General features: G+C 41.0%; 1 protein-coding gene across 2 annotated transcripts in view; it reads left to right on the top strand.

Annotated features, from left to right (window-relative positions):
* The window catches only part of Ino80 (INO80 complex ATPase subunit), a 103,952-nt gene that overhangs the window by 65,627 nt on the left and 17,192 nt on the right, over window positions 1-21,133 (top strand). For both annotated transcript variants that reach the window (XM_070005833.1, XM_070005832.1), the window contains exons 26-28: window positions 775-1,000; window positions 6,500-6,627; window positions 14,430-14,524. In XM_070005833.1, coding sequence (XP_069861934.1) covers window positions 775-1,000; window positions 6,500-6,627; window positions 14,430-14,524 — 449 coding nt within the window. The remainder of the gene's footprint in view (window positions 1-774; window positions 1,001-6,499; window positions 6,628-14,429; window positions 14,525-21,133) is intronic.

Genomic DNA, 21,133 nt, shown 5'->3' with positions numbered 1-21,133 from the left:
CAGACAGCTTAGGCTTCTAAATCAGGTAGGAGCCGCCCCTGCTCCATTGGGGAGTAGCGTCTTAGTATATCCACCTTGTGATGAGGTTAAGAATTTTGCACAGCCAGAGAATGGATCTTCTACTTGCTGGTAATTGTTTTCCTCTTAGCCCTTCTCCAAGATTACAGCCTCAAAGAAAATTTCCTTTATCTTCCATTAGATTTGTCAGTCAGAAGGATAAACTCAGGAGCTTTGACACAGAAGCATTAAAGCTAGCTTCAGATGTGTCAGGCCAATACTCTTCAGTTTTTAATTATGACTCATTAGTTCCAGCTCCCTTGCTGACATGATATGGGTATTAGCACTTTGCCAAGAACAGCATCTAACAATGAATGGAAGTGGTAAAGTGACTGGAGACGGGAGGGGGTGAGGGGAGTGTGTGCGTTTACTTATTTATTCTCTTGGTTTATCTGCACACTGAATTTTGCTTTGCATATTTAATTTGTAGGGTCATGTTAGTAGAGCTTAGCCTGTAACTGGAGAAGCTCACTGGGGTAATTAGGGTCAGCTTAATTTGTTACAACAGAGAATTTAAAACTATTAGCCTAAAAGGGAAGAAAAAGTAATAGAGATGAAGTTGATCAAAGCACATTCTATGCACATATCACAGTGAAACTCCTTTCTAAAATTAATACATGCTAATTAATAGCTCAGTGGTCAACTGACCTCAAAGTTTACATTAACTTAGTGAGTGAAAAATACAAAACATCATCTTATGTGGATCTGCCCTTGCAGGTCACCGCAGTGCCATTGGATTCTTACTGCAATGACCGAAGTGCAGAATATGAGAGGCGAGTTCTGAAGGAAGGCGGGAGTCTGGCAGCCAAGCAGTGTTTGTTGAATGGGGCTCCTGAGCTGGCTGCAGACTGTCTGAATCGAAGATCTCAGTTCTTCCCAGAGCCTGCTGGGGGGCTGTGGAGCATCCGGCCCCAGAACGGCTGGTCCTTCATCAGGATTCCAGGTGAGTTTTCCCTTTCTTGGGCTATGTTTCCAGCTCTGGCAAGAGGAAAGCACATGAGATTACTCCATGTGGTGATTGTCCATATTTAGAATTTAGAGTTTTTAAGGTTTCTGTTTCCTTTTTTTTGCCCTTTGTAATTTATATGTGAAAATGCTAATAATTGTGACTTGAGTGGGGAAAATTTTTTTTCAGATTTGTGCTTAAATACCCTCCTTTGAAAGAAATTTACAAAAAGGAGAGCTCTTGCCACATTCCATTTCTAGAATTGCAGAAATAAAGTAAAATGACAAAAAAAAGCTTCAGTTCTAATGAGTACAGTTGTGCTGTTGCCAGCGGGATGAATGAGAATGTCGTCACTCCCAGAAAGCCAAGTTTAAGTAGCATAAACAGTGTCCTGCACGGAGCACCAGAGATCTAATCATAACAAGAGGAAAAACAGTATGTTTTGTGCCAAAATGCTAGCGGATTCCCAGACCCCCTGGGGTCAAGGTCAAGGGTTGAAAGGAAAGTAGGTTTTCATCTTTGCTGTAGTGAGACTACTTTTAAGGAAGTTGAACACAAGGTTCAGTAGACTCATATTCTTTACTAACACCTGCTGCGTACTAGAGCCAAAACTGCTACTTTTGGGTTGTCCAAGTCTACTGATACCTAGCTTGTATTTGTTTTATTGATACCTAATGGACATATTTATAAAAGATAACTGAGCTCCAGTTCTGAATGCCTGGTTTTTCCATTTAAGACTGAGACTGTCAAAGGTCAAGATGCTTTTGTGTTAGCTGGCTTTGGGATTGCTTTGACTGAAAAAATATTTTTGGGGGTATGTGAAAGCAGTATTGCATATGGCCTCAGAACAGACTTAGAACACAGGAAAGCACTGGATGAAGGTAAATGGTTTGAAAATCAAGAGAGAAAGCCCAAATGTAAACCAGGCTGGAATGGAAACCATAGCATCCTAGGCAGGAGCTAAGTACAGGTATAGAGAAAAGCAAAATAGCACTTTATTTCTTATTCCTTCATTCTAGCTTAGTGTCTCAGTACAGGAGTAAAAGGCTTATTGCTTGCGCTGTGGGAATCTCATGTGGCTTTTCCTGTTCTTTGAAAGAAAAATGGACCTTGTTTAAATAGCAGGAAGTGTCTGAGTTCTTTTCGCATCGATAAAAAGCACTAGCCCCACTGGCTGTTTACTGTGAGAACCAACCAGCTCCTCACTGACCCCATTGTGCTCTGTGGACAGACTTGCTGGGGGCGGGGGTGGGGGGGTGGAAGTGTGTCAGTGGAACCTATATTTTATCTGTGCTTTTGCATTTTTTACTCCCCTGGGAAGTGCTGGTTCTGTTGCATTCCTTGAGCAACTAACCAAAATCTCATTAGTTTTGCCCTTTGATTGCCGCTCTAGGCTTCACCAGGAGAATGTATAACTCTTTCAGAAAGTCTTTCATTGGAAAAGGGAGTTGCTTAATCTGTTACCATCGTTGTACTGCTGTGGATTATAACATTTTTGTTTTGTCACTGAAGAAGATCTCTTATGTGGATGGCATGAAACTGATTTAAATAATGCAGCACTGAAGGAAAGACGATTGGTCTTTTCAGTCAGTATCTTTTCTGCTTCTATTTTAGAGAAGGGGTGGGGCCTAGTTTGATGTGGCAGAATCAGTCTGATAGCTAAGGAATTCTGCTCCTCCAGCTCTGTCCCCTGCTTAGCAACAGGTAGTGCTCTTCACTTGCACAGCTTTGGTAGCTCTTTTTTTTTTTTTTTTTTTCTCGGTCGTGGGGCTTGAACTCTGGGCCTGGGCGTTGTCCCTCAGCTCTTCAACTCAAGGCGAGCGCTCTACCACTTGAGCTACAGCGCCACTTCCTTTGGTAGCTCTTATTGGGTGATGTAGCCAGGTGCTGCCAGTAGCTGAGATTTGAGGATTGCATTTCTAACTCTGGCAGAAAAGTCCTGAGACTCTTTATTATCAGTTAACCAGCAGAAAAGCTGGACTGGAGGTGTGGCTCAAGTGGTAGAGCACCAACCATGAGTAATAAAGCCAAGCTAGAGCTAAAAGGCCCCAGTACACGTGCCCTTACACCTACACACACACACAGAAATAAACATTTTTTTCTTACTGACAAATACTAAATGCTGATTATCTCTGTCACCAGAAAAATCAATAATATTGTTGATTTAGTGTTTTTGAGCTTTTTCTGCAATTTTTTCTCAGTTCTTTTCCTTCTCAGCATTCCAAAGAGGTCTAGTTAGCAGGAGGGTAACTCATGGGTAAAGGACTTACCTAGCATGCACCAGCCCCTGAGTTCAGTCCCCAGTACCACAAATACAGAAACTGTCAGAGGTCCATTTCGTCCACATCCACTCCCCTTACCTGCATAGTAACCAGCTGCCTACAACACCATCTCACTTCCTCTGGGCATATCAAAATTTATCTCAGCATGTGTGCATCTTTACCACTAAGGTTTTCTAATCCTAGCATCAAGTTCTTCCTCCTGACAAAAATAAAACAGAAGAGGGCCTAATAGCCTCACAGGCTGGTGAACAAGCTTTATTAAGGCATGGGCTTGGGAGATAGAGCAGTCTCCTTTTCCAGTTTGGAAAAAATGAGAATGGCCTATAATTTCCTCAAAAAATACAGGACAAACACTTCATTTTGTAGTAAATTTTTAATCAGAGTACAAAAGGAAAAGACTGATATCTTTGATTGTTATAATTAGGAATTTCCTTTATCAAAAAACAGTTTTAGTAGTGAGAAAAGGATATGGCCCGGAAAGGGAGAAGATATTCACAGTATTATAAATTTATAACAGTTTCTTGGGTTGTGTATTTATGGTTCATCTTTTTGGTCAGTCATGGGGCCTGAACTCTGGGCTTAGGCTGTGTCCCTCAGCTCTTCAGCTCAAGGCTGGCGTTTTACCACTTGCACCACAGTGCCACTTCTGGTTTTTTCTGCTTATGTGGTGCTGAGGAATCAAACCCAGGGCCTCATGCATGCAAAGCACTCTACCACTGAACCACCTTCCCAGCCCTGTATTTATGTTATATATATATATATATATATACACACACACATATATATATACATATATATACATATATATATATATTATATGTATAATATATGCATGTATGTTTTTATATTCTACATAGCAAAGCTTTAAAAAAAATGGATGTTGGATAGTCGGCACTGATGGCTTATGCCTGTAATCCTAGCTCCTCAGGAGGCTGAGATCTGAGGATCACGGTTCAAAGCCAGCCCAGGCAGGAAAGGCCATGAGACTCTTATCTCCAATTAACTACCTGAAAACTGAAAGTGCTACTGTGGCTCAAGTGATAGAGTGCTAGCCTTGAGCAGAAGAGCTCAGGGACAGCGCCCAGGCCCCAAGTTCAAGCCCAGTGACCAACAAAAAAAATAAAATAAAAGTAGATGTGGGAAGCAGGAATATATAAAAATCATCTAGTCACTATTTTATCTGTTAAAGCTTCTCAAAATCCATCAATTAAAGCTATCGGTTAAAGCTTCTCAAAACCCAGACACCATACAGATTTGTATTGCTTCAGTATCTGTGTTGAGGGAATATAGTTGAATGGATTGTATACACTACAGAAATCTGAAGCTCATTCTTATTCACTGATTGCAAATAAGTGTAATTTTTTTCACCATCTTGCACCTTTAATGAGAACAGGAAGAAACAGTATCTAAAGTTCTGTAGAGAATGTTAACAAGCTATTAATATAATCAAGAGGGCTGGAAATGTGGCTCAGTGGTAGAGTGCTTGCCTAGCATGCATTAAACCCTGGGTTTGATTCCTCAGTACCATTAACAGAAAAAGTCGGAAGTGGCACTGTGGCTCAAGTGGTAGAATGCTAGCCTTGAGCAAAAGCAGCTTAGGGATAATGCCCAGGCTCTGAGTTCAAGTGCCAGGACTGGCAAATAATAAAGAATCAAGAGACTCAGGCCCAGTGGTAAAGTGCTTGCCTAGCCTTCACAAGGCCCTAAAGTCAATCCTCGACATGAGGTAGGGGAAGGTTCCTGTAATCCAACCAAAGCAACAGGAGTAATTGTGATATGTGGGAAATTGCAAGTTGTTATGAAAGCATTGCTGCCTGATCAGACTTGGAATTTATACGGGCCTTTGTCTGGTGCCAGGGAAAGGGCTTAGCCATCACTTCTGTCCCAGCTGCAGTCATTTGATTGTGTTGGTAAGGAGACAACAAAAAGAAGAGCATTTCAGTAATCTAAACAGGACCAAACAAAGATGTTGAACAAAGGTGTGTGCCACAGAGATGGGGGGCGGGGGGAGGAGAGACTGGCAGGGTTCTGAAGGTGGGAAAAGGGAGGCTGGAGCACAGGGGAGTAAACATCGAGGACCTGTGTCTTTGTAGCAAAAACAGAGCAGCTAGTGATTTGTTATGTTGCCGTCAGCACATCCGTTCTTTTTCAGTGTAGACAATAATTGTGCACTTGGCAAATAGTGGTGAGAATGACGGTTGAGAACCCTTGGAATGCTGTCAATAGACAGCCTTTGCAATTCTGAGGAGCAGTCATGGGTTCAAACCCAGAAATGAAGGCGAGGCACTGTTATTCTTGACAGTTACCTCTTTAACTTTTAGTAGTTAGTTGTCAATGTAAGATCCCTATAATATCCTTTCTTCATTTTTGTATCCCCCAGCCACTTCCTTATGTACTCTTCCCCTCTTAATGGCAGCAATTGTTAAGGGAATGTTTATGGACCAGTCTGCAAACAGGAAACTCTCCTTCCTGAAATATGATGGGAGTTGAATGATACTGAATGGATAAGATGAAAACTTGTGAGTGACGTGTTCTTTAGAGATCTCTGGTTGAAATGTATTTCTTGTGGGAAGAGGAAGAAGAAAACACTAGTTAGTAAGAGAGCAATTTCATTTCAAAGTCATTTTTTCTGAAAAGCTAGCAATGTAGCTCAATGGTAGAGCATTTGCCTTACTGGGTTTGATCCCCAGCACTACCAGAAAAATGGGGAGGTATGTTTATTTGCCTTTCTTGCTGTTTATGTATTATCTCCAAAGGAAGGCAGGAACAGTCCTTGTTTCTATATATTCTCATGCTTTTAAGATGCAAACAACCACAGAACTAACAGAAATAGATACCCAGAGATAGATGAACAAAAGAAAAACAGATTTTGGGAATTGCTTAGAGCAACACCATCATCACTTATAGATACACTAGTGTAACTGGTATCCCCTGGATTAGAAGGTGGAACAGGCAAGTTTTCAAAGACATGATTGGACACTATCAGTTGGAAGGGAATTTCCACATCCCTCTGTGAGGGATGTCTTCCCAGAACACTCACTGTTGAGCTTTAACAAGGCTTTACATTCTTCCTTTGGAGTACTTTCCTATTCTCATGATGACAAGAATCTGAGTTGTAGTAATTTGGGCTGCATACAACTTTGCAGTAAGTGATTTTATTGCTTCAATTAAATAGTTTCCCTTCCTATCCCCACCCTGCTTTTCTTCTCCCCAGGCAAGGAGAGCCTCATCACTGACAGTGGAAAGCTGTATGCCCTCGATGTCCTGCTGACTCGGCTCAAGTCTCAAGGACATAGGGTCCTTATCTACTCCCAGATGACCAGGATGATAGACCTACTGGAGGTAGGAGAAGGAACTTTGGGGACATAGGCCTAGGGTTTACTTGAAGGAATCACATGCTCATAGCTAAGTCAGTCTTAATTACTGGGAACCTGAAATTTTCTTGCTTGAGATTTCAGTCTAGAAGGATGCGAAACAGCTCCTGGTGGCCAAACCACATTCTGTCGTGCAGAGGACTTCTTTCCTCTTCCCAGTAGCCAATGGAATAGAATGTCCTTCTTATACTAAGGAAGACATTCCCCAGTTTTTTTGTTTTGTTTTGTTTTTGCTTTTGTTTTGTTGGTTGTGGGGCCTGAACTCTGGGCCTGGGTGCTGTCCCTAAGGCTTCAGTTCAAGGCTAGCTCTCTACCACTTGAGCCACAGCGCCACTTCTGGCTTTTTTTTTTATGTGGTGCTGAGGAATTGAACCCAGGGCCTCATGCCTGTAAGGCAAGCACTCTACCACTGAGCCACCTTCCCAGCCCCATATTCCCCAGATTACAGCATAGAAATGTTGAAAAGTCCTCTGAAATTCTGCGTAGAAAACAGTATTAGGGAATCATTTTCCATGCAAAAACCCAGTGAACAGCTATTCATCTAGTGTTAACAAAGTGCTTCTCAACTTGATTACACACTGCAGTCATGTAGGTAGTTTAAAAAAATACGAATGCCTGGTCTCATCCCCAGAGATTTTGGTAAGAGTGTACAGTCTGAAGTTTGAACTCAGAGCCTTATCACTGAGCCACACCTCCAGCCTCCCTTGTTTTGGGCAGTACTAGAGTTTGAACTCATCCTCTATCACTTGAAAGTCTACTCCTCAATCCCTGCTTTCTGCTGATTGTTTTGGAGATAGAGCCTAACAAACATTTCTGTCTGGGTTGGCCTCAAACCTCTTACTCAGCTTTTTTGCTTATGGATAGTGCTCAAACCCTTGAGTCATGCCTCCTTTTCCAGCATTTTGTTTGTCAGTTGAAGATAAGATCCATGTAGATTTGTCTAACCAACCAAGATTTTCAAATAGGATAAGAGACATGAGTAACTAAGATTACAGTCATGAGCTACCAGTGCCTGACTCAATCTTTATGTTGTTTTTTTGTTTTTTGTTTTTTGCTTTTTTCTTTTGTCAGTCATGGGACTTGAACTCTGCCTAGTCACTGTCACTGAGCTCTTCAGCTGAAGGCAGATGCTCCACTGCTTGAGACACAGAGCCACTTCCAGTTTTCTGGTGGTTAATTGAAGTCTCAGGGTCTTTCCTGCCTAAGTTGGCTCTGAACCACAATCCTCAGATCTCAGCCTCCTGAGTAGCTAGTATTACTGGTGGGAGCCACCGGCGCCCAGTAGTCCTTATGTTTTTTAATATGTAAGCCAATATATTCTAACCATTCTGCTCTAAGCAATAATAATAAAAAATACAATTTGCACCATGATTATTTCTATTAAAAGCAAACAACAAACAGAAATAGGGAAGTCACATTTCAAAAGGAATAAAGCAAGCAACTGGGAGTATTTTTTAGGCTTTTTGAATCAAAGATTGACTTGCCAGGTTTTGCAGTGAATTTATCCCAATTTGGTGGGACCCTCCTTTTAATAATCTTGCAACTTCTTTTAGTAAGAGAAATAACGAAGCAGTATCTGACATAAATGTAATCACTAAGCCTTAGGTTTTGTATAGTGCTTAGCCCTTGAATGCTGCCAGCAAAACAACCTTGCTGTTTATTTTATGAATAGGTAGCCTATTTATAAGTGATGAGAAATCCTAATTCTAAATGACCATAAGAGAAATGATTAAGCCATTGTGTTTGACATGTTTTTTTTTTTCTTTTTTCTTTTTTCTAGTACTGGGGATCAAACCTAGAGCCTTGCACATGATAGACAAGTGCTACTGAGCTATATTCCCAGCTGTATTTGATTTAACACAAACATTGTAGCAGCGGCAGTCCAATGTAAAAGGGCTGCTGCGTCTCTTAATGTGATGTCCAAATCAAATAATACCAACAGGCACAATAATTTAAGTGCTTTCCTACAGTGAGGTCTTTTTTAAGTAATGTGTACTTGCCTTGTGCTGAGGTCAGGGAAAGAAATGGTACAATAGTGATCATCAATACTAAGAACTACAGGAAAGGTAGGTTGTGAGTTTGGTAGTGTAGGTATTCTTCTTTCTTTTCCAGTGCTGTGTCAGAATACTTACAATTCTTACTGAGTAATATTAAATAGAAGCTCCAAGGGAACATGGGCGAGCAGCCCAAAAATATATGAGCTCTGCAGATGGTAGTGAATGTAAATAGTTTAACTTCTATACAACCCTACGTTTTAGGGATTCGACTTAGAGAGTAGAATTTGTAAACTAAGCAGCTTGAAGATACATCTCACTGTGGGGGAATAATAAATTAGGGAAGCACAAATCACAACCTGAATTTCACAACTGCTGGCATTCCTTATCCATATATATAACATGCATCTAGGAGTCTGAAACCAGAGTGGGTTGCAGCCATATGTTTCCCAGATAAAATGAAGTTGTTTAGTTCCCTTAATAATGTTCTTAACGTTACAGTTCCTTATGAACTTTAAATTTTTTTTATTTTACTTTATTTTTTTGGTCGTGGGACCTGAACTCTAGGCCTGGGTGCTGTCCCTCACCTCTTCAGCTCAAGGCTAGTGTTCTACTGTTTGAGCCACAGCGCCACTTCCAGTTTCCTGGTGGTTTATTGGAGATAAGGGTCTCATGGAACTTCCTGCCCAGGCTGGCTTTGAACCAAGATTCTCAGATCTCAGCCTCCTGAGTAGCTAGGATTTATAGGCGTGAGCCACCGACACCCGGCTGAAATTTAATTCCTTTTCATTCACTTGTATGACTGTTACTCACTTAAGTGGGCCACATTGTATATTATTTCAAGAGGCTAGTCCTCAATTTTTTGTTTTTCTGGTTTTGTCGGTCGTGGGGCTTGAACTCAGGGCCTGGGCATTGTCCCTGAGGTTTTTGCTCAGGTCTAGCACTGTGCCACTTAGAGCCACAGCTCTACCTGCAATCCTCAGATTTTACTTTGTGGGTATAGAATTTCAGTGCAAATCAATATTTACTGCTATGTCTAATCATCTATTGAAATGCATGTATAATAAATCTTAAGATAATGCATGGTTAGGTCTTTATTTCCTTTATTTATTTAGCCAGTCTTTTTTCTTTTTTTTTTTTTTTTTTTTTGGCCAGGCTTGAACTCTGGATCTGGGCACTGTCATTGAGCTTCTTTTGCTCAAAGCTAGTACTCTACCACTTGAGCCACAGCACCACTTCTTGCTTTTTCTGTGTCTGTTGTACTGAAGAATCAAACTGAGGGCTTCGTGCATGTGAGGCAAACACTCTACCTCTAAGCCACATTCCCAGCCCTCTATTTCCTTATCTTTCAAGAGTATTTTCAGTCATTTTCCCAGTGAACACACAGTGCACACATTCATGAAAGCCATGTTTCAGCATTAAAACATGACCTAGTGCATGAATCATAAAGATGATCATGTTCAACTCAAAAAACTGTTGTTTTGATGTTGTTAGTTTTCAAGTTTTCTTGGTTTTGTTTTTTCAGAATTCACCTTTTTCTGTTGATACTGTATACTCTGTACAAAAAGCGGGGGAAAGCTTCTGCTAGAGCAGAACTTAGAAATTCACACCAGGAATTGATTGAGCTGTGTGGTATAGCTGGGGAGCATGATTTTCTTGTTGTTAAAGTCCTGTGCCTTAGCCTTGGCTTTGTGTTTGTCTTTGTATTTCTGGAACTCAGAGGAACAGGAAGATAATAAAGATCCACATGTTTCCATGTGACCAGATTTCCTTTCTGTAAGAAACACCAGTTCTGACCAGACACTGATGGTTCACATCTGTAATCCTAGCTACTTACCAAGCTGAGATGTGAGGATTACAGTTCAAAGCCAATCCAGGCAGGAAAGTTCATGAGACTTATCTCCAGTAAACTATTCAGAAAAAGCAGGAAGTGGAGCTTTGGCTCAAGTGGTAGAATGCTAGCAACTTTTCTCCTATGTAAAATATTTGACTTATATTACTTGTGTAATATAATTACAGGTCTTCTTCTAAGTAGAATTCTGTATTGAAGAATGTTTGCATTTTTTCACATGGCATCTATATAGTATTTGTGGAAGTGAAATTTAAAAAAGGACACTGTTTAATAATCAGCACCAGGATTTTTAGTTAGCCACAGCAGAGGTAAAGGAGATGGTAAATCATAAATGTTATCTGGAGCTTTATTTTAAATTTACTGAGTCACTTATAGTGTCTTGGCTGTTGGGGGTACTGGGGAAATTGCAGTGTTTAACTAAATGTCATATTGAACTCTTCCTAAAGCACTATTTCTTTTGAAGTTGAGGGGTCCCTTTCCATATTCTAGTAGTTGCAGAAAGCTTTTAATTTATTACAGATGGTCTACATTACCTCTGGGTTTCCTGTTTTTTTGAAGTTCATTCCTGTTGGTTGCGGCTAAGTTTGTACTTTAAGGCAATAAGCTACTTGATAGTTTCTATGCAGTACAAAAGTACTTGGGAAAGGTCAGCCAGTTGATGCTGTATTTGGTGTGGTGTTAAGTACTGAAGCCCAGGAAAATCATCACATGAATATATGAAAATAGTACAAAATAGAGTTAAATCCAGATAATCCATAGCTACTCAGGACATTTGAGACAATGAGTTGTGTAATTTGCCCAGTGAGCCATCCAAATATGGTACCTCACTGGGATAGGATTCCTCCTAAACAGACATTCTATCTATGAGCTGCCTTCTCTGAACTCCAGGTTACCTTTGGAGCTGTGATTGTAAACAGATTGGGAAATCGCCCCATGAAATGAAAAAGCAAATTTGAGTCACTGTTAACAAGAATGTTCATGCACTCTTAAGAATAATAAAGAAAGTGGAGGTATTGCTGAAAGTGGTAGAGTCGAGCCTTGAGCAAAAAAAGCCAAGCAAGAGTGCAAGGCCAAGTTCAAGCCCCAGAAACACTAAAGGGAATATTAGAAGAGCCAGGCCAAGTAGTGATGGCTCACATCTGTAATTCTAGGTACTCAGGAGACTAAGACCTGAGGATTGAGGTTCAATTTTATCTCCAGTTAACCAGCAAACAACTGGACTGGAAACAGGGCTCAAGTGGCAGAGTGTCAGCCTTGAGTATAAAAACTGAGCAAGTATGAAGCTTTGAGTTCAAGCCCCAGTACTTATTCTTCAGCCACAGTTTAATGTTTTTATCCATTTTATATTGTAGAGAAGTTCTATATAAGATTTTGCTTAGAAAAACATTTCTGTGAAACTGGGCACAGTGGCTCAAACCTGTTAATCCTAGCTACTTGGGAGCCTGAGATCAGGATTGCAGTTTGCGACCATCCTGAGCAGAAAGTTCACCAGACCACTTACCTCCATCCTAACTAACAAAAAGCTGAGCACAGTGTTTACCAGGTGTAAGAGCCATGTATGAGAATACTACAGTAGAAGAATGCCAGATGTGGTGGCGAACCACTGCATGCCTCTAATCTTAGCACTCAAGAGGCTGAGGCCAGATGGCAAATTCAGAGCCAGTCAGGGCATCATTGCAAGACTGTCATACACAAAAGTAATAATAGTTAGAATATAGAAAACACAAGCAGAGGCTGGAAATGTGGCTTAGTGGTAGAGTGCTTGCCTAATGTTCATGAAGCCCTGGATTCGATTCCTCAGTACCATATAAACAGAGAAAGCCTGAAGTGGCACAAGTGATAGAGTGCTCACCTAGAGTACAGTAGCACTCAGGGACAGAGTCCAGGCCCTGAGTTCAAGCCCCAGGACCAGCAAAAAAAAAAAAAAAAGGCACAAGCAGTTCCCAAATATAGAAATGATTAGTCTTTAGTCTTTTTCAATAAAGAAGTTATTTTAGGACCAAAGTGCAATTGTTTTATCTGTAGCATATATGTCCAAGGTTTCCATGTACCCCAAAACTCCATATACTCTGGAGTTTTTGTTGTTTTGTTGTACCCGTACTGTGCTTGAACCCATGGCTTCCCACTCTCCCTTAGCTCTTTCACACAAGGCTGGCACTCAACTACTTGAGCCACACCTCCACTTCAGCTTTTTGCTGCTTGGGTGTTAATAAGAGTCTCTTGGGTTTGTCGGCTGGAGCTGGCTTTGTACCATGATCCTCACATCTTGAGCCTCCTGAAGAGCTAGGATAACAGGTTTGAGCTACTAATGAATTTTCACAATATACTGTAATGAAAGTTATTTGAGTTGTTGTTCAAGTTTTCAATTCAGTATTTTCATATAGTAGTTTACTGTGTGTAACTGAAACCAAGGAAAGTGAAAGTGAACAGGGAAGGACTCCTTTAACCTTTTCATGATACTCTGTTGTATAGTTTGGCTTTTTTTTTTTTTTTTTTTGGTCAGTCATAGGGCTTGAACTCGGCCTGGGCACTCCCTAAGCTCTTCAGCTCAAGGCTAGTGCTGTACTACTTGAGCCACAGTGCCACTGTTGGTTTTTTCTGTTTATGTGGTGCTGAGGAATCAAACTCAGGGCCTCATACATGCAAGGCAAGCACTCTACCACTGAGCCACCTTCCCAGCCCCTAGTTTGGCTTTTGAAACTGGGTCTCATTATGTAGTTCAGGCTGGTCTGGAGCTGACCATGTAGCTAATAGCCGATAACTCTGTGCCACCATCCCCTACTTAGTGATGCTTTTTATAAATAGGCAGCTGTGTTGCCCTTTTGATGTTGTTTTCTCTCTGGTGGACCTTTTGTACTATAATGAGAGGCAACAAAAGAGGAAATATTAATTTACTCTTGTCTATGAAAGGAATTATGACTTAGACTGACACTGGAGAATAGGCTAAGGAACGCAATAGAGAGTATTTCTCCACATTCTTTTTTGTTATTGTTGTTTTGGCCAATCCTGGGGCTTGAACTCAGGATCTGGGCACTGTCCCTGAGCCTCTCTGTGCTCAAGGCTAGCACTCTTACACTTGAGCTACAGCGCCACTTCTGTTAATGTGGTGATGAGGAATCAAACCCAGAGTTTCATGCATTCCTAGGCAAGCACTCTACCCCTAAGCCACATTCCTGGCCCTTTTAACTTTTTTCTTTTAATTATCTTTAAGTATTTATACAAAGAGGTTTCAGTTCAACATGCCAGCCTGTAAGTGCAATGTGTCTTGATCAGTGTCCCTATTTTTTTTTCTGATACTGAGGTTTGAACTCAGGGCCTTCAGATCTGGCTTGGTTTTTTCCCCCAGCTTCCTGCTAGTATTCTCCCTTTGGTCTAGCATTTTTCTAGTTAATTGGAGATAGTCTTTCCTAGGTAAGTAGAGATAAACTATACTCTGCATGAGCTAGCTTTGAACTCTGATGTTGATTTCAGGCTCCTGAATAGCTAAGATTATAGATGTGAACTCTTCAGCATTGTTAAAAAGTTGTAACTCCTCTTTGATGATGTCAAGAACACTAGAGAAAAATGGGTATCTTCTGTTTCACTCTTATTCTGAGGTGGTAAATTCAAGGACTTCGGACAGTAGAATTAGCTGAGGATGGAGCAGGGGACGTGTAGTGCAAGTGTTACTTGTTAAAGGAAGACAATATGTTAATGACTGTAAAACATCTAGTCAGTGGCTGAAAAGCCATTTTGATTGTGGAATTTCATTTTGATGGGCAACTATCTTCATAAACCATAAAGAAATCTGAAAGGATAAGATTAGATTCCAAGTTAAAACTGAGACTTGAACTCTAAAATGGATGAATGTGGGTAGGTGCTTGTGAGCATTAGAATACAACCATTTGCATCAGATTTATTATGTTCCTTTGTCCTGGTTGGCAGGAATACATGGTTTACAGGAAGCACACCTACATGCGACTCGATGGCTCATCCAAGATCTCTGAGAGGCGGGACATGGTTGCTGATTTTCAGACCAGGTAATGCCAATGCATACAATTTGCAAAAAGAAAAAAAAAGCCACTCTTTGGTCTTCCTCTAGTGCTCAAAATGTTGAAAAGGAATACCAACATATTTTAGAATGTTAAACAATCATGATTTTTTTTATTTTTTATTTTTTTATTTTTTTTTTTTTTTTGTCGGTCGTGAGGCTTGAACTCTGGGCCTGGGCGCTGTCCTTCAGCTCTTCAGCTCAAGGCGAGCGCTCTACCACTTGAGCTACAGTGCCACTTCCGGTTTTCTGGTGGTTTATTGGAGATAGGAGTCTCACGGTCTCTCCTGCCCGGGCTGGCTTTGAACCGCGATCCTCAGATCTCAGCCTCCTGAGTAGCTAGGATTACAGGCGTGAGCCACCAGCGCCCGGCTCCAATCATGATTTTTTGTTGTTGTTGTTGCTTGGTTGGTTTGTTGGTTGGTAGTGGGGCTTGAATTCTGGGCCTGGGCACTGTCCCTCAGCTCTTCAGCTCAAGAGTAGCACTCTACCACTTGGCCATAGTGCCACTTCTGGGTTTTTGGTGGTTAATTGGAGATAAGAGTCTCATGGACTTTCCTGCCCACGCTGGCTTGGAACCGTGGCCCTCAGATCTCAGCCTCCTGAGTAGCTAGGATTACATGAGTGAGCGACCTGTGCCCAGCCAATTTTGTTTTTTTTAATGGAGTCTCACTGTTTAGCACAAACGGGTCTCAAACTGACAGTCCTTGTCTCTACTTCCCAGGTACTGAGATTATAGGCAAATGCATGCCATCACACTCAGCTAGTGCATTTTAAGAGATTGTTAAGTTTGCTTATAGGGATTCAGATCTATGTCAGGGAGAATATCCTTGGTATGGTTTGTTTTGTTTTAAATACGTTTTCAGTACTATTTTAGTGCCTATTTCTTTAGTTGGTAAAAGGCTTTCTGAATTTGAGTAAAAGTCCTCCTTTGTGAATAATGTCTGTCCACAAGGCCATATTCTTTTTTTTTTTTTTTTTTTTGGTCGGTCGTGGGGCTTGAACTCTGGGGCTGGGCGCTGTCCCTCAGCTCTTCAGCTCTACCACTTGAGCTACAGCGCCACTTCCAGTTTTCTGGTGGTTTATTGGAGATAAGAGTTTCATGGACTTTCCTGCCCAGGCCAGCTTTGAACTGTGATCCTCAGATCTCAGCCTCCTGAGTAGCTAGGATTACAGGCGTGAGCCACCAGCGCCCAGTGAACAAGGCCATATTCTTAAGTGTTAACAGTAGCTATCTCTGTGGGTGTCAGCTTACTGAGTTTTGATTGATTTTGAATCATTTTGTGTAAGTTTAAAGTTAAATACCTTCTTTTCCTTGGCTGTTAGCATTGTGGCTTGTTGTAGTTTTGCAGTCTGTTCAGCTTATTGATCTCAGTCATAGTACCTCTCCACCTGCTAATGGTCTATGTAACTTCAAATGCCACCTGCTGAAAGCTGATGGTTTACATAGCCATAATTATCCTGAGTGCTTGTTCTCATCTTCTAGGAAGTAGAGTCTGGTTACTGCTCTCTCCAGAGAGAAAGCCAAGCCCTGCTGGTGATAGGGCTGCTGAGCCACACCCTTCAACTTCTTCCTTAAACCTGGAGAATTGAAGAATAAAGCAGATCTTAATGTCTACAAATCTAAATGGATTTGCCTTTCTGGATTTTAATTTTGTTGCTTGATAATTGGTTTTTAATTCTTGGAAAGAAATTTAAGCCCATCATCATTTATGCCTACTAATTTTAATTTCTTTCATTGAAGTTTCATTTTGTTTTGTTTTTGAGAAGTATATTGTTTATCTTCTTCTGTGGTTCAGTCTGTTCCCCAACTTGTGATTCTCTTACCTCAGCCTCCCAAATGCTGGGATTATAGGCCTGTACCACCATACCTAGCTCATTTCAGTTTTAAAGCATAATTTAATTCACTTACAAAGTAGTTTAGCCTACATGCATCAATAGTGAACAATAAAATTCTTCTCTCTGTAAATTTTTGCTGTGGTACCCTTTGAATGAAGCACAGTAAGGAGATATCCCTCATGTTTTTATAAAAAGTTTAGGGGCTGGGAAGGTGGCTCAGTGGTAGAGTGCTTGCCTTGCATGCATGAGGCCCTGGGTTCGATTCCTCAGCACCACATAAGCAGAAAAAAGCCAGAAGTGGTGCTATGGCTCAAGTGGTAGAGTGCTAGCCTTGAGCTGAAGAGCTGAAGGACAGCACCCAGGCCCAGAGTTCAAGCCCCATGACTGGCAAAATAAAAAATAAAAAAATAAAAAGTTTAGTGTATATCCAGTTAGGCCAAAAAACTCCTAAATTATAGCTACACACCAAGGTTTGGGATGTAACTTAAGTGCTTACCTGACATGTGTGAGACCCTGGGTTCCATTCTCAGCACTGAGGGAAATAATACTGTAAACCAACATTCAGGTAGCTGTCTGGCCAGTGGAAGAGATCATTTTGAACCAGTTATTTATTACCTTGCAGCAGCTATGTGATAGCCTGACTAGTTTTTCATCTAGTAGAAGCTATCAACAGATTGTGAAATGTATTATTTGAAACATGTATAAGCATAGCAGTATCTCATAGCCTGCTACATTGTTATGGTAAAAAGAGAAAAATAGTAATTTTCTTCATTCTGAAATTAGTGAAATGTACTTTGTCAGGTCCTTGTCTACTCCAGCCAAAGAGGCTGTAGACAAGAATTTTAGATACAATACCTATGTGTTACATCTTCTTATTGTACTATATTAAATTCTACTTGTTTGCAAAGCTTTTCCTAGGAAATAGTACTTCAGCCTCTAAACCCCACAACTGAGAATCACATAGGGAGCAGTGAGTTGATTTAGAGTCAACATTAGGTAAACCATGATTTTCACCTTGTATACATAATGAGGAACGATGAAGGAAGTCCCTATCGGTTGGCCTCTATTAGTAGCATAAATTCTTAAAGTTGCGATATAGCTAAGAAATCACTATTCTTTGTGTATGTTTTCTGAGCTGTGACTGTTCTGATCTTCACAAGCTCATTATACTGACCTTTCCACATGGGAAGCAGTTCTTACAAGTTTCAGTGACTGCTATCGACCAACATAGAGACAGGTGTTGCCAAATCTTTTCACTATTACTAATGAAAAGGCATTAAAAAAAAATTGGTAGCTTGAACTGGAAAGCCCTATGGCTCAAAGGTCAGCCAGAGTAAATAAGAACTCCTATAAAAAGCCATTTACATTCCCTTCATATGAGATTTATGAGAGATCCTTCCAGGAAAAACTGACTGGGACTGAAAACTGTTTGGCCAGGATGTCCTGACTGGGCAACATTCAGAACATGTGACCAGTGCATGATCCTAGAAGCCATTCACAAGGTCTTTGCTCTGTGATGCCTTGGCTTCTGCTTCCCTTCTCCTTTCAGCCCCATCATCTTTACCAAATACATCCTCAGTTCACCCCCCAACTCTCTGGCTATTCAGGGTGACCCTCTGCAAACCATTAAATAAAAAGGTAGGTAGCATGCTTTTTCTTTTTTGGTTAGAGTAATACAGGGCTTCAGTGTTATCTTTCATTCTTTCTCTTTCATTCAACAAGCTTTGGCGTCAGTTCATTATGGTGAGCACTGTTAGGGGATTTTAGTGCAGAGAAACGTCATTGGATCATTAAAAAAGAATAAAAGTAAGATCTAGGCATGTCTTTGCCTTGTACTTGACTTTATAGACCCTTTTGCAGATAAGCCCCACACCTAATTCAACTAAGACCCTGAGTGAGACTCCTTTTCAGCCCCTAGAGGGCACCCAAGCCACCACTGTTGGCCTTCTGGGATTTTGTTTTCTTCTGTTCAATCAGGTCTCAAAACATTAACTTGGCATTATCAATAAGTAAACTTGTCAGCAATTTGATTTAGATGTTTTTGTTTATAAATAACCTCAACGGGCCAGGCTCCATTGGCTCACGCCTGTAATCACCTACTCAGGAGGCTTAGATCTGAGGATTGCAGTTCAAAGTCAACCCTGGCCAGGAAAGTCTGTGAGACTCTTATCTCCAATTAACCAACAGAAAACTGGAAGTGGCCCTGTCGCTCAAGTGGTAGAGTACTAGCCTTGAGCTGAAGAGCTGAGGGACAGAACCCAGGCCCAGAGTTCAAGCCCCACGCTGACCAAAAATAAATAAATAGCCTCAACAGCATAATTGGGAATGGAATCTAACTTCTTTTGTTTCAACAACCCAAAATTTTTATTTTTTATTTTTATTTTTGCCAGTCTTAGAACTTGAACTCAGAGTCTGGGCACTGACCTTGAGCCTCCTTGGGCTCAAGGCACTCTACCTCTTGAGCACAGTGCCACTTCCAGCTTTTTCTGCACATGTGGTGCTGAGGAATCAAACCTGGAGCTTCATGCATGTTAGGCAAGCACTCTACCACTAAGCCACATTTCTAGCCCCCATGATTATTTCTGTAATCCTTATTTTCCATGACAATATAACACTGTATTGATGCAGCCAGACTTTGTATACCATACATTGCATTGGAAGGCATCTTTTCAGTGTACAGTTGGTAGTGTTTCTACAAGCTTTCTGTAGTATTTTTCTCTATATGTTCCTTATTTAGGTAGTTGCCATATATCTGGCAACTAAATTCCTTAGTTCAAACTGCAGCCTTTCTGGCTCACCACTTCATTTTGTGGTCTCTTGTCTCCATTCTATACCTGTTTCCTTTCTCCCACTCACACCCTGTTCTAGGAGTTCCAAAATTGCAACAACAACAAAAAAATCCTAGCTATTATTCACCCTTATCAGATACATGCAAATCATATCTCCAATTAAAGTATCAAAAAAGCCAGAAATGGAGCTGTGGCTCAAGTGGTATAGTGCTAGCCTTGAACAAAAAATCTCAGTGAGGGCCTGGAAAGGTGGCTTCAGTGGTAGAGTGCTTGCCTTGCATGTGAGGCCCTGGATTCGAATTCCTCAGCACACATAAGCAAAAAAAAAAAAAAGCCGGAAGTGGCACTGTGGCTCAAGTGGTAGAACACTAGCCTTGAGCTGAAGAGCTGAGGTCCAGTTCCCAGGCCCAGAGTTCAGGCCCCACGACCGGACCCCCCCAAAAAAAGAAAAGCTCAGTGGCAGCTCCCACCCCTTCAAGCCCCCCCCCCTCCAAAAATAAAGCTTAGTTTTAGTTTTTGTTTTTAGTTAGTCATGGGGCCTGAACTCTGGGCCTGAGCACTGTCTCTCAGCTCTTCAGCTCAAGGCTAACGATCTATCACTTGAACCACAGCGCCACTTCCGTCTTTTTCTTTTTATGTGGTGCTGAGGAATTGAATCCAGAGCCTCATGAATGCAAGGCAAGCACTCTACCACTGAGCCAACTTCCCAGCCCCAAAAGCTTAGTTTTTATTTGAAAACCTGTGGTTAAATATTCCATGAACCTGTGAGGTATTGTGTTTATAAACTAATAGATACCTTTCAACAGTCTGGTTTATCATGTGTGATTTAGTTTTTTAAAAATCTTATAAATTATTAAAATTCTGAAATATTCAAAGATTAAAAAACAAAAAAGAAAATAACACAAAGTAAAATTGAAGGTGAAACTAGAACTTTCTTGGGAGTACCAAATTTTTGGAATCACGGGCTGGGAAGGTGTCTCAGTGGTAGAGCGCTTGCTTTGCATGCCTCAGGCCCTGGGTTCGATTCCTCAGCACCACATAAGCAAAAAGAAAAAAGCTGGAAGTGGCGCTGTGGCTCAAGTGGTAGAGCGCTAGCCTTGAGCTAAAGAGTTGAGGGACAGCGCCCAGGCCCAGAGTTCAGGCCCTACAACGGGACCAAAAAAAAAAAAAAAACAAAAAATTTTTGGAATCACGACCTGTAAGGGACCTCCTAGCTACTGTTATCTCTACCTACCTCTAGGAAAGTTATTTTATTGAATGTAGATAATGGGCAGATTTTTACCAGGACCTACCAAGCCTAGTAACTAACCAGGATGCTTATTTCAGAATAAATAGTTCCTTCACTAATACTCATGTTGACATTGACATGTCATCATTTAGTCATTTCAACTATTTGTAGCATCCTGATTTTATAGCAGTCAAGTGACTACCAAGGAAGAACAGCCTAAAGAGATGAGAACTTCCTGATGCCAGTGCTTTCATTTGTTTTAGAATAGAATTCATTTATCTGGGCGCATGTGGCTCACGCCTGTAATCCTAGCTACTCAGGAGGCCTAGATGTGAGGATCTCGGTTCAAAGCCAACCCGGGTAGGAAAGACCTTGAGATTCCTATTTCCAATAAACTACTAGAAAACCAGAAGTGGCGCTGTGACTCAAGTGGTAGAGTGCTAGCCTTGAGCTGAAGAGCTGAGGGACAGCGCCCAGGCCCAGAGTTCAAGCCCCACGACCGACCCAAAAAAAAAACCAATAGAATTCATTTGACATCGTAATTTAGTATCCTTGTACCATATCTAAAACTTCACAGAATGGTAGATTAGAATGGTAGATTAGAAGATCAGATTTCCATCATTTTAATTTAGCAACACAGTGCCTTTGTATAATGTCTCAAGAGGAGGATATGAATCACACCTCAGTAACCACCAGAACACTCTTTAGCCTTAGACCTCCTATTCAGAGATTCCACTCTTTT

Source organism: Dipodomys merriami, unplaced genomic scaffold, assembly GCF_024711535.1.
Source record: "Dipodomys merriami isolate MVZ:Mamm:240054 unplaced genomic scaffold, mDipMer1.0.p SCAF_69, whole genome shotgun sequence".
In the NCBI taxonomy this organism is placed as follows: domain Eukaryota; kingdom Metazoa; phylum Chordata; class Mammalia; order Rodentia; family Heteromyidae; genus Dipodomys; species Dipodomys merriami.
Note: the sequence above shows the minus strand (reverse complement) of the source record. Positions and strands in the feature narration are given on the sequence as shown.